The sequence below is a fragment of the Mytilus galloprovincialis genome, chromosome 9 (genome assembly GCF_965363235.1).
Source record: "Mytilus galloprovincialis chromosome 9, xbMytGall1.hap1.1, whole genome shotgun sequence".
NCBI lineage: Eukaryota > Metazoa > Mollusca > Bivalvia > Mytilida > Mytilidae > Mytilus > Mytilus galloprovincialis.
In genome coordinates this window covers 60,494,609-60,507,653 of record NC_134846.1, presented here as the reverse complement: position 1 = coordinate 60,507,653, position 13,045 = coordinate 60,494,609, and the positions used below count along the sequence as shown (strand labels likewise).

Here is a 13,045-nt window from a genome sequence, read left to right as displayed (position 1 = left end):
ATCATAGGGAACATGTGTACTAAGATTCAAGTCGATTGGACTTCAACTATTGAAAACTACCTTGACCAAAAACTTTAACCTGAAGCGACATACAGAAAGATGAATAGACGAACGGACAAACGAACGGACGCACAGACCAGAAAACATAATGCCTATAAATGGGGCATAAAAACTATTTATTAAATAAAAGATTATAGCTTTTTACCTGCATCATCACAGTTTTACTGTTATCACACGGAGCGGGTTGCATGTCACACCAAGTTGGTAGGTCTACTTTAGCATTGCCTACTTCTATAGATTTGTTTGCTAATTGTTCAGCACTATTCTTTTCAAACTGCACAGTCATTTTAGGAGTAGCAATTATAACTGGCTGTTCACCAGGTACCAATGTATCCTGTAGTACATTTCTAATAAGGTTCAAAATCCTGTTTTCTGTAGATTTGGTTTTAGCTGACTGAAATTATATATTTTGTAAAGCGCATCAGATACATAATCACTTTTTATTAATTGAACGTTTAAGTCCATTTGATGAATTCTTTATCATGTAAATTAATTTATTAAAACTTAGAAAATTTTGTCGGTAAATTTTTAAACATACGAAAAAAACATGTTGGTAACAATACAGATCCAAATTGTATTTACATATAAAGTATATGTATTCTATAATTTTCGATAGCGATGCACGTCTTTCTGAAAAGTCTTCATCAAGTTTACACGAGGCAAATATATACAGCGTTGAAGTATAAAACCTTTTTTTTTTTATTTTGTAACTTTTTTATCTGAACGTCACTGATGAGTCTTATGTAGACGAAACGCGCGTCTGGCGTATTAAATTGTAAATCTGGTACCTTTGGTAACTATTACCATAGCTACATTTATTTACCTTACTAGTCAACATGCTACTTATATTGAGATAAAAACATTAATTGAACCTACTGTTCCTACTTGAACATCCTGACTAGTATAGAGTAGTAACATGTCATCACCGTCTGATAAGTCGGTTAAACCGACTGGCATAGCTGAAAATAAACAATCAATTGTTAACAGCATGTCGAACTATATATAGGCAGACAATGTCGCAAGATAATAATTAGAAAAATATATTCCAAGTAAAACAATTTTATTCAACATAATAACAATAATCCTTATATAACGTTTGTCTAGTGGAAATATGCTCTTTCATTCACATTATAAATTTGTATTCTATAAAATGCAAGTGGTCTTTTGAAGATTTCTGTATTCTATTGGATTTAGTCAGTTTTGGAAGTGACCTGTACATGCTTATATATTTGTCTTTCTGTCTTTTTGAATATTAGCCCAGTTGTCAACACTTCGGTGCTGACATGAATATCAATAATGTGGTAATTTTTATAAATTTCCTGTTTACAAAACTTTGAATTTTTCGAAAAACTAAGGATTTTCTTATCCCAGGCATAGATTACCTAAGCCGTATTTGGCACAACTTTTTGGAATTTTGGATCCTCAATGCTCTTCAACTTTTTACTTGTTTGGCTTAATAAATATTTGATATGAGCATCACTGCTGAGTTATATGTAGACGAAACGCGCGTCTGGCGTACTAAATTATAATCCTGGTACCTTTGATAACTATTTACACCACTGGGTCGATTCTACTGCTGGTGGACATTTCGTCCCCGAGGGTATCACCAGCCCAGTAGTCAACACTTCGGTGTTGACATGAATATCAATAATGTGGTCATTTTTATAAATTTCCTGTTTACAAAACTTTGATTTTTTCGAAAAACTAAGGATTTTCTTATCCCAGGCATAATTACCTCAGCCGTATTTGGCACAACCTTTTCGGAATTTTGAATCTTCAATGCTCTTCAACTTTATTCTTGTTTGGCTTAATAAATATTTTGATATGAGCGTCACTGATGAATAAATAAAGGCAACAGTAGTATACCGCTGTTCAAAAATCATAAATCTATGGACAAAAAACAAAATCAGGATGAGTCATATGTAGACGAAACGCGCGTCTGGCTTACTAAATTATAATTCTGGTACCTTTGATTTTCTCATTAGAAATTATAGCACAACTCCTAATTCTAACAAAACAAGAACACTTTTGAAAACAAATCAAACAGAAGACGCACAAAGAAATTCAGATCATACATAATAGTCAACTAAAGACGAATGAAAAAAGTCATCGTTGACAAACATCACCAGTGTTTTTGCATCCTATGAAAAGGTGTTATATTTCTGTGCTTTTTTCAAAAGCTTTCACAACATGTTGCATTTCTAACATTAACGATTTGATAATTCTTTTTTTGCACACAGAATATACAACTTCTTCAAAAGGAACTCAATAGAAAAGAGACAGGTAATACCAAAAGGATATTCAAACGCATAGCAATGGAAAATAACAAAAACGAAGAAAATTTAAACAACAGCATAGACAACACATACAGCTACTGACTGATCACATCATACCACAATCATCAAACTGTGATCGTTTATTTTGTAGAATTTAATCACCTGTCCAGTTTAGGGGTTTCCCTAAACGATTAATACAACTTTTAAATTCAGTTGTTTAATTGATGCATTCATGGTATTGTTATTCTATAGAAGAGAAGTATCTAACCGACGCAAGGCGGCTCCATCTTGGGTTGTGGGTAACGTAAGTAATACTACAAAATATATTTTCCTTCGTGTACCTGATTACAATCATGTGTCTATTTTCTTGATTGTTTTTGAAAGAGAACATACACAATGAAATTGTTCATGTACCTTTTCTAGGAGATTCCACATCTGTATCATAATGAGCGAACGGCTTAACTTTTTCTTTGTCCCCTGTCGTTGGGTTGTTTTTGTGTACATTACCAGCCTATAAAAATAAAGAAATATATGTCTTTTTGCATGAATTGGGTCGACAAAAAAATACGAGGTGAAGAACGATGCACCAAAACTACCAGGCAGCTTGGTAAACACTATTGAAGATGCCCTAACAACAAAGTTTTAAATGAGTTATGCCATATGGAATACAACGTGTGATTTAACATTATGTTTAATTATTTTGGCATGTTTTCTGCCTTAACTGGTCTAAAACGTTCAGACACCTGTTCTTTATGAACAGATATATTTTATTTTTGCCTGGACTCACACTTTTTTGTACTGAACTATAGATTTTTTTTTTCGGTGTTAGTCATATAGCTTACTGGCACTGTAATGTTATGATACTTAAGAATACAACGTCTTATTTTCTTTCTGTAATAATTACGAGAACACTGACACATCAATTTAAACTAAAATTAAGAAACTCAGAAGTTAACGTTGTATATGGTAAAAACAATCAAATGAACGTTAAATAAAAAGAACATTCTATGCAAATGAAACGTGCAAATGTATTTATTATCTTTGACAGATAAATATAATGTGCATTGTCATTTTTTAAGCAGATTCCTTTACAAATAAATTGCTTGGTAATTCGAATTCAAAATTATAAATGAGATTTATTTTGACAAATCAAAAATGAAACTATACCTCTTCTACGTTTGCCAATGCTGCCAAAACTCCCTCGCAGGCCTCAATGGTTTCTTCCTTGCTGCTTGTACTGGCTAGTTCTTCTAATTTATTTGTCATACTAACTGCCAAATCTGCAGCTTTTTCCTATCAAGTGAAATAAAAACGCACGTTAGATCTCAATTTCAATATGTAACTGCAATAGTTTTTAAAAACAGGCCTCATGGTACAAGTCGGTTCATTTTCGAATTTAATCATTTTTATCTCATAAGAATGTTTTCGATGTCTACATCTTAGAAATAATATATACTAGAAATGTAAAAAGTCATAAAGCACGTTCGATTTTTCAAAGATTCCACATATCTAGTAATTTCAATTTGAGATTCGTCACTTTTCTGGCATTGACACTACTGGGATGAAGTGTTGACTTACGGTTGGTGTATGTTAAGCAGGCGATACTTCTGGAAACTGACGAAAGCTTTCTTGCTATCCATGCGATTAGCTTTTCTTCTTTTTTTTTTGTAGTTTTTTTGTCTGCTTATGTCATAGAAAGAGACTACGCGTTGCGTGTGTTCTTCTCATTACGATGGTGCAACTGGTGGCTCAGTTTATCCTTCAGGGGCATATGTTATCATCCTAAGTTTTTGCCGGGGTTTATGTTACTCAGTCTTTAGTTTTCTATGTAGTGTTTTCTTTTCGCTATCTTTTTGTGTTTTTTTTTCTATCAGAATCATTATTTCTTTTATTCAATTTTTCTGGTTCATATTTATCATTTGAATGTTATTTAACATAGTGTGTCCCACTGAAGAGTTCAAGACACACGGACTAATCAATTTCAATGTACATTGTATTTTAAAATATTTTACCTGACAATCTCTTGCACAGTTTTCAGAAAACTGGGTCAATTCGGCCATTGTACTTCCAGTCAGTGCAATAGCACTTGTTGTTGCTATGGTACAGTTTTCAAGGGCTCCCAAAATTTGACTCGTGAACTAAATTTAAAAATATAGAAACATTATCTTAAAGTGACTAGTTGACTACAAAGGTCGATACTGTAATAGCAAAATCTATAATATATCTCACTTTTGGATTTTCCCAAACAAGAAGAAAATTAGTAATCGACAATAACAAGTGTTGTTTGTTCGAAGTTTTTTTTATGACATATAATTAAAAACTATGTCAAATGCATGCGCATAAATATACAATATTATATCTATATAAATCAAATTCAATGAGGATTATACACTCAGGATGGGTAAGGTTTACCAGGTCATTCAACAGTTTCGTGCCGAATACAAACAAGTTGATATGTTTTATTATTATGTAGCAGCAGAGCTGAAAATAGGTACAATAAGGGGACATACAAACATAACCTTACTTTCCATCATTAACTACCCCCATATTGTAAGTAGTAGCGTGATATGAAATCGACATCAAATGAAATATCACTTTTATACTATATTTTGGTTAATAAAGGAAACAAAAAATATGCTATTGCGGTATAATTTAATTTTGGATGTAACGTGTCTTCTGATTGGTTGACGTCGTTTTGTTTATTAGCCCATAGACATAATTTTGTCATGTGACCGTGACGTCATTAACGTTTTTTCATGATTTACTCCGGTTTAAAATGGTTTTAAGAATTAAATTATAAGAAATGACTGTAATATTTTTTCTGCCTATTCGAAATAACATAAAAAGTAGGTGCACACTTTAAATGACCCGCTACGCGGGTTTTTCAGTGTGCACCACATTTTTAATGTTATTTCTTCATAGACAGAAAAAATATTACAGTCATTCCTTAAATAAACCATATATCAAAATTACCTTTGTGTTCAGTCACTTTCAGACTATCTTAAAAGGGGTTTTCACGTGTCATAATAAAGTCACAATAAAGTCCTCTTTTCCTCGAGTGTGATATCACTGAATTAGACTTATCCCGGGAATATGTACTTCTATGAACAATACGATGGTGCCACAAGTGAAACAGGATCTACTTACTCTTAAGGGCACCTGGCTTTGGTGATGATCGCATTGTTTGGACTTTGTTTTGTAAACTGTTATTTGTCTTCTCGTCGTTTTTCATATCATTTTCAAATTTTACGGACGCCATCACGAGTTGGTTGCCCGTTATGGAATAACCGTTTTACAGATGATATCGGATATGTTCATTTTGTCGAAACTACAATACCCTTCCATTTTCACGAATGTGACCTACCGAAATAGACTATTTAACGGATTTGTAACAACATAAGCAACACGACGGCTGCCACATGTGGAGCTTGGTCTGCTTACCCTTCCGGAGCGCCTGAGATCACTCCAAGTTTTTGGTGGGGTTTGTGTTGCTTAATCTTTAGTTATCTATGTTGTGTCTTCTGTACTATTATTTGTCTGTTTTTTCCTTTTATTTTTAACCATGGCGTTGTCAGTTTATTTTCTATCCATGAGTTTGACTTTCCCTCTGGTATCTTTCGTTCCTCTCTTTCAAAGCTTGTTTGCCTTGAATATAAGTTTCAATGTCCTTTTGTTATCTCCTACCTCTATATTAAACCTTTTCTCGTTTTCGTGTTAGTAGGAAAACTATGAAAATCAATCATATATGACGTATGATAAGCTATTGGCTACTTTTATCAAAGTAATGCAATGGAACTTTGCTACCAGTTCTTACCAATTGCACTTTATTTGGCGTTTGACCCTTTTTATTTTGAACAGCAATGAAGAGTCTTTTAGACAATTGAGAGTCTAGCGTACAAAATTTTTCGCCTTGTTTCTTTGATGAAATTTTTTAGGAGTAGAATGAATTCCAAAAAACGAGCTCAAATGCAAATTTAAGAAGTGGAAGTCCATACAATCTGACAAATATCAAACGCTTCCAATCATCGGAGCAAGTAGACCTGAGGCTCTATTTTGTAAATGCCATTTATATTTGTACATACTTCTGCTCTTGTATTTCTTTTCGCTTCGTATTCTTCTTTCAGCTTCTTTTCGGTATCAGGATCCATAGTTGTCTGGAAATTAATATATATTTACATGAAGTAAGTTGTCATCATAATCTAATATTTTTTTTAGTAATCAATTATAATGTCATGATGTATAATTCATATACAACATTACTACAAGATAAGGCTCACGTTATTGAACTTTAAAATTGAGATTTCAGTGCTGTAATTTGAAAGTCCTCTACAGACTAACGCTTTTCAATTGAAAAAAAATGAATGTGGAAGTCCAAACATTTTCAAGGTAATGCGCATTATTCTTCATTTTGATTTTAAATGTTGCTTCGAGTATGTCGAGTGCTGAAAACTTAAACTGAACATTTCTATATGATATTGTAAGCAATACTGCTTTAATTGTGAAGTGGCTTTTGAACCTGTCTCTATGTGACATTATCCTTCTTAGAATTAATTCTTTGTGATAATTAATTTCTATCTAAATGCCGCTTCTTAGAATTAATTGTGTATGCTATTTAATCTTTATCGTAAGTGTGCGCGTATATAATCATAGATTAAAAAGTTTCAAAATGAAGCAATATAACATCTATTGGAGCAAATATACTGAGATAACATACTGTTGTAAAAGCACTAGATCTGTCAGTGTAATCTGGTCCCATTCCTGTAGAAGTTTCCCGAGCTGCTATATCTAAATTATCGTATTCTACAAAAGTGTGTATAATGGCATTAGACAATGATTAAATTATAATAATTATCATGATACGATACTAAATATAAAATGTTATACAAATATATCTTAGTGTTTCAAGCTTTTATAGACGATTGAGTGACGATACTTTATCATTTTCCGGGGATAACAAAACACATCATGTTTAACAGAATCAGCATAGTCAGGAGGGGTATTTAAAATGAGGAATACGTCACATAAGCCCAGAAAAAACCAGGAAGCACTTTAACAATATCGTGACAACAATTAAGACGTTTATGGTATATGGTGGGGATCCGAACAGCTTTAATATATTGAATAATTAGTTATAAAAGGTGCTTAGAAAATATATGTTGTGCATAACAAAGGTCTTATCGTGTTAATTAAGATTATGCTAGTATAATTTTTAAAGGTTAATATCTGGAGCATTTTGACAATATATTACACGGGAGGTGATGCATACACCGCGATCAAATCCTTGGATGTGATGAAATTGCTTTTCAATGTCAAGAAAGCATATTAATAGTTTATAAGGTTGACAAAAAAATGTATAAACTATTGTGTTGCCCTTTGAAATTGTATTCCATTATACTATTCCTTATATAGAAAACAATAAATGACATTTGTATTTCAAAAACAAATATATTTAATAACTTGCACTCAATAACCAACATTAGAAAAAAAAACTGTGGACAACATTGAATATACAATGTAACTGAATCATGCACATGTGCGTGTGTGTCATTTATAGCCATGTGATCAATGTGAATATGAAGTGTTAACATGCCAAAATATTGTGCCTTTTGTGATGTGTGCTGTACATTTGTAGTGATATGACATTATCGTATAATTCATGCCATTCCATTTGTTAATTATTTACAAAACAAGTAACATTGCCGATTCTAAATGATTGAAATCATTGCCAAAAAATTATGATTATTTTTTTTAATTACTTTTTTTATGATTTTTATTGTATTTTTAAGTCAAAAAGTAACTGCAATGTTACAAATATATTTCTCAACCCAACTTTTGTATTAACCATGCCGTACTAAGTTAATTATTTCATCCTTGTCCGGTTATATTTTTAACATGCACCTTACCTCTCTGGAGAAAACTGTGAAATAACTAAGAATTACATCATAAGAATCATCTGAAACAGTCAAATTATTTATTAACACAATATATGTATACAGTTAATAATCGCGTGTTATATAACAAACAAGCAAATCATGCAATGCAAACCTAGTGAATCATTCTGACTGGCCATACTTATGAGGGTGCTGTATGCTAGAGCTAAGCTGTTTATACTATTAACATTCCCTTCAGCTGCTACTTTGTCGAAGGAATCAGCGATGTTGTTCTCCATTGTTTTGAAGAGTTCAGTTACATTTCCAAGTGGGAGAGGATTGACCTAAAAATAATTGTTCATCTAATATATGTATGTCAGAACAAGAAAGGAGTAAATATAGATTTTAGTCAATTGCAAAAAATGTTAATAGTTCTTTCAAATAATGACTTCAAAATCATATGATAGTGTTATCCGTTAACCTGTAGATTTTAAAAAATGCTATTTTCTTTGAACATGTAACCTACAAATAATATTTCTGTTTTCAAACGTAGGTTGCTTATCCCTTGGGTAACCTTGAACGTACATGGTTTTGATTGTTTTATGGCCCCGTATTGAGTTTGATTATATATTTAGATTTTCATATAAGTAATAGCAGCAAGATTTCGTAATCACAAAGTTACCATAGGATCAGCACTGTTTTATTTTTTTACTTTTGCCTTCATTTAAGTGGAATAACAATCCCTGTTGTACCTGTCACCTACTAGCAACTACATCGGTACTTGCATGGTTAATTGGATGATCTTTATTTTGATGTCTAGTTCTTAATTATGTTCTTCTTAAAGGTAGTTAAAATTCATTCAGGAAAAAATGCTTTAAGACGTTTTATATTAAGGCTGTGAGGTTGTAAGCTCTTATTCAACTTTTCAAAGAAAAAAACATAATGCCTCTTAGTTGGGATTAAAAAAGTGAAGGGATAAGTATGTTTGAACCCCCATCTGAACAATAAGATTAAAAACATTGATAAAACAATCGTAGTACCTGAACTTCCCCAAGATCAAATGTAATAAAGGATCCAGTTTTGTCTTTTATCCTAACATAGCATAACATTTTATAGTCGTCATATTCCGGTCCTAATGGCATATCTCCATGGTAGAAATTATCACTTCCAAAATATATCTGTTTTAAAACTTGATCCTCCTTAAATTTACCTGAAACAAAATCAACATTTAGTCCTCAACATGCATGGACTTTATCGGTAAAATAGGTAATGTACAGTAAAAAGTGCAAAATACAGATGTTTTAATTTATTTATTTAGTAAAAATTTCCTAAATCTAACTACATAAACAGTATTGAGATCATAACGTTTCAAAATTGGAAGATGTTTATATGTGGACGTATATACCATTAAATTGTAGATTCCTTATTCCAACTGCATGTAACAAATGTCTTTCAATATACATTATTTTTGTTTTTGTTTTTATTTTTAAATACTTACAATACATCTGATATTCTGCAATACCATCATCGTCTGTCCATCCGCTGCAAGTTATGTCAAACTTCTGAGTCTGTAAAACAGTGCCAACTTTTGGAGTTATCGAACATGTTCCGCCACTAGGTGGTTTGTTGAGTATCAAGTTGGTAAATGCTGTTCCACTATCTCCAGCACTAGTGGTAGCAGATATTGACACTTGATATTGGGTGACGTCTGGATTCAAATCAAATAGTTCCTTTCGTATTGCAATATTCATAGAGTTGATGCCTAAAACCGAAGTTTATACTGATTATATTTCATTATCATATATAAAAATGAATATATAAAAGTGCATTTAACATCCAGATTTGACGGTGACTCTAATATCATTATCTGTAGAATCTTTCTTGTAAAATCATAAAATTTCATGAAAACGGTTTTGATTATAATGTTGTTCATTGGTCATACCGGTATGTATTTATTGGAATAAAACCACTTGCTCATTATTTAGTTTAAAGTAATATTAAAATGTGTATTCTATTATATTACTTCATTCAACATTTTGTACAATTTCTTTTTTGCATTGTCTATCTTTTATGTGACCGTCCGAGATTTACTCTGAAAAACATTCACTTATACTTTATTTTAGTATGACGTTATTTGATGTCTCACGCGGCAGAATAAGTGCTTTAGCCACTGCGCGATTTCTATGATACAGTATCGTTTGTTATTGCCTTCCCAATACTAGTGTTTTCTGTTCCATTATACAGTGAAATGCTTCTCTTATAATTTTTTATTGCTAACAATTATTTTTGTACCTGTTGTTATACTCATCGCGATATAATGAAGGAGGTATAAGATATTAATAACCTAGTATAATTGTATTTGTGTGTCTGTGTCAAGTCAGTAGTAGCGTCGGTGGCTTTTTGTCGAAATCTATGATGCCATTTCATAAATATAAAGTTGATGGCAAACCTATGATAGTTTCTGTTAAGTTTTCATATTCATTAAGACTCTGTACGTGATTATGTCACAAACTGTATAAGAAACCTGGGTTATTTTGAAGACCTATGTTAACCTCAAGGTTTCGATTTATTTTTACGGTTTTTTTTCATTGATGGTTAGCCCAAACCTCATATTAGTCAAGATTATATCATATTTCGTAATAATATATTTTTTGTTTCCGTGATTTCAAACTTGTATCTTTTATCAATAGTGCATATTATTAATAAAGCTGTTCTGTGAAACTGAAATCTAAAGCAGAATCCAATTAAAAAGACATATTGGAGCCCCATTGGTGGCATTTTCTGCTCTTTAGAGAGGTCGTTATCTCTTTGACATATCTCTGTTTCCATTTTAGATATTATAATAATTAAAACTACTATATTTCGTTTGTATTGTTATTTTTGTTTTGTTGGGGTTTTTCTTTGAAAATTATTTAGTTCTGCTGTCCTGAAAATTTTATGTAAGCATAAACATTCAACACATAAAATCTTGAATAAGCCTTATTTTCATTTGCTTTCCATTTTTTCTTTATCTATATTCATGTAAATATTGTAAAATGTCAGATCTGGTAAATGGGCTTGAATTGTATTTGTTACTTAGAATTTTGGTAAATAAATTAAGAGCTGACTTGCTACAATTGGAAATTGCCACATCACAGAAATAGATGCGCTTATAAATTTAATGATGGAAGGGTAAAAATAATTTGAATGTATTTAATGTTATAGCAGTCCAGGTTCATAATTATAAATTAACTGTTAACAAAAATTTGAATTTTGGAAAAACTAAGGCATTTCTACCTAAGGAATAGATTACCTTAGCTGTATTTGGCTTAACTTTTAGGAATTTTTGGGCCTCAAAGCTCTTCAACTTCGTACTTTATTTGGCCTTTCAAAACATTTTTTGATTGAAGCGTCACTGATGAGTCTTATGAAGACGAAACGCGCGTCTGGCGTAAATATAAAATTTTAATCCAGGTATCTATGATTAGTTTATTCTATTCTTAATATTTCTGTCATTTAACAAAACTGATTGATAAATTACCTCTGTCAGGAAGAAGTAACCATAAAGGGTGTATAATTATATTTCAGTTCATTTTCAAATCAACGGTGAAATGCTTCCTTGTACGTAATAAAATGTTTGGTTTTGCCATCAATGCAAAATATATTCATTGTTATGCATGCTTAAAATATTGGATCGGCATTAAAGGGGGTATTGTTACATGTAAATGAACGATTAAATCTTTGAGACATATGAATCTTATCTGAATTAACTTTTAAACTCTTAATCATATCGAGCTTATATATTTTTTTTGAACGCTTAAAAATGCTTTTATTTGCCTTGTTTGCTGTTTTGCAAATGCAACAAAAATACTTTAAATGATTACAAAATTATTCATAAATGCGTATAACTGTGCTTAAATGTTAATAATGCATTTCTTGATAAATACATTCTCATATTTTAAAGATTACATTAGATGATATGAGACATCTTTTTTTGCAGAAAAGATACAACAAAATTACGCATGTTATACAGCAATGATATTGGTTCTTCAACTAAAACATATAAATTGTGCGACAACATAAACGATATGCCGATAGACGACAAAGAGGTAACTAACATAAATACAAAAGCAGGGATAAATGATTACTCACCTTATCATAATATCACACTAAGTTTTAATAAACATTCAGCAAATTGAACAAATAGTCAAATGCTTAAATGATCAATAAAAAAGCCTTACTTTTGTTGCTCATTCTTAATGTGGAGGACAAGTTCTCAAAATGAAGTTTTTAAGGCAACTTCTGCACATTTTACTTCAATTTACTTCAAAAACAATTGGGCATGTCCCATGTCAATAACTAACCAGTAGTTGTTTCAGATATATATCTGAATATTTATATCATTAAAGGAAGTTTGTGTTGCAAGCAATTCTTGTATTTTATTGTCTTTCATTTATTTTGTTTCATAGCGGTTCTAAGTATTTAAAGACCCTTATCTAGTTTTGAAGATTGAAAGTTGACCTCTAAATGATTTTTGTATGAGTGTGTTGCTTTGTAATTGACTTATACCCACATCACTTCTTATTCATATGTTAGACATAAATCAAAAATACTAAAACTGGTTTTATACATACGAAAATGAAGGAACTTGGTAAATAGATTAATTCAAGTCTAAAGTTTAAAAATCAAAACGGTGAAACGATGGCCTCATCACAATTGCATCCTTTTTGACGAAAATTATTTCAAATTTTGCACATTCCTTTATCAATTATATATGAAATTTATTGTCGATGGATTTCTGTCTAAGGTTGTTTGGTCATCATAGTGTAAAAGGTTAAGAAAATAGACAACATTGGAAAC

The 13,045-nt window shown here is 31.4% G+C and overlaps 1 protein-coding gene across 3 annotated transcripts in view; it reads right to left on the bottom strand.

Annotated features, from left to right (window-relative positions):
* Window positions 1-13,045, bottom strand: part of LOC143045495 (polycystin-1-like) — a 43,825-nt gene that overhangs the window by 12,854 nt on the left and 17,926 nt on the right. For 2 of the 3 annotated variants that reach the window (XM_076218044.1, XM_076218045.1), the window contains exons 16-25: window positions 9,705-9,968; window positions 9,247-9,416; window positions 8,382-8,550; window positions 7,051-7,136; window positions 6,419-6,490; window positions 4,349-4,474; window positions 3,504-3,629; window positions 2,751-2,847; window positions 937-1,019; window positions 206-454 (exon numbers count right to left, since the gene is read on the bottom strand). In XM_076218044.1, the coding sequence (XP_076074159.1) occupies window positions 206-454; window positions 937-1,019; window positions 2,751-2,847; window positions 3,504-3,629; window positions 4,349-4,474; window positions 6,419-6,490; window positions 7,051-7,136; window positions 8,382-8,550; window positions 9,247-9,416; window positions 9,705-9,968 (1,442 nt within the window). The remainder of the gene's footprint in view (window positions 1-205; window positions 455-936; window positions 1,020-2,750; window positions 2,848-3,503; window positions 3,630-4,348; window positions 4,475-6,418; window positions 6,491-7,050; window positions 7,137-8,381; window positions 8,551-9,246; window positions 9,417-9,704; window positions 9,969-13,045) is intronic. The other variant, XM_076218046.1, reaches the window with a different exon arrangement.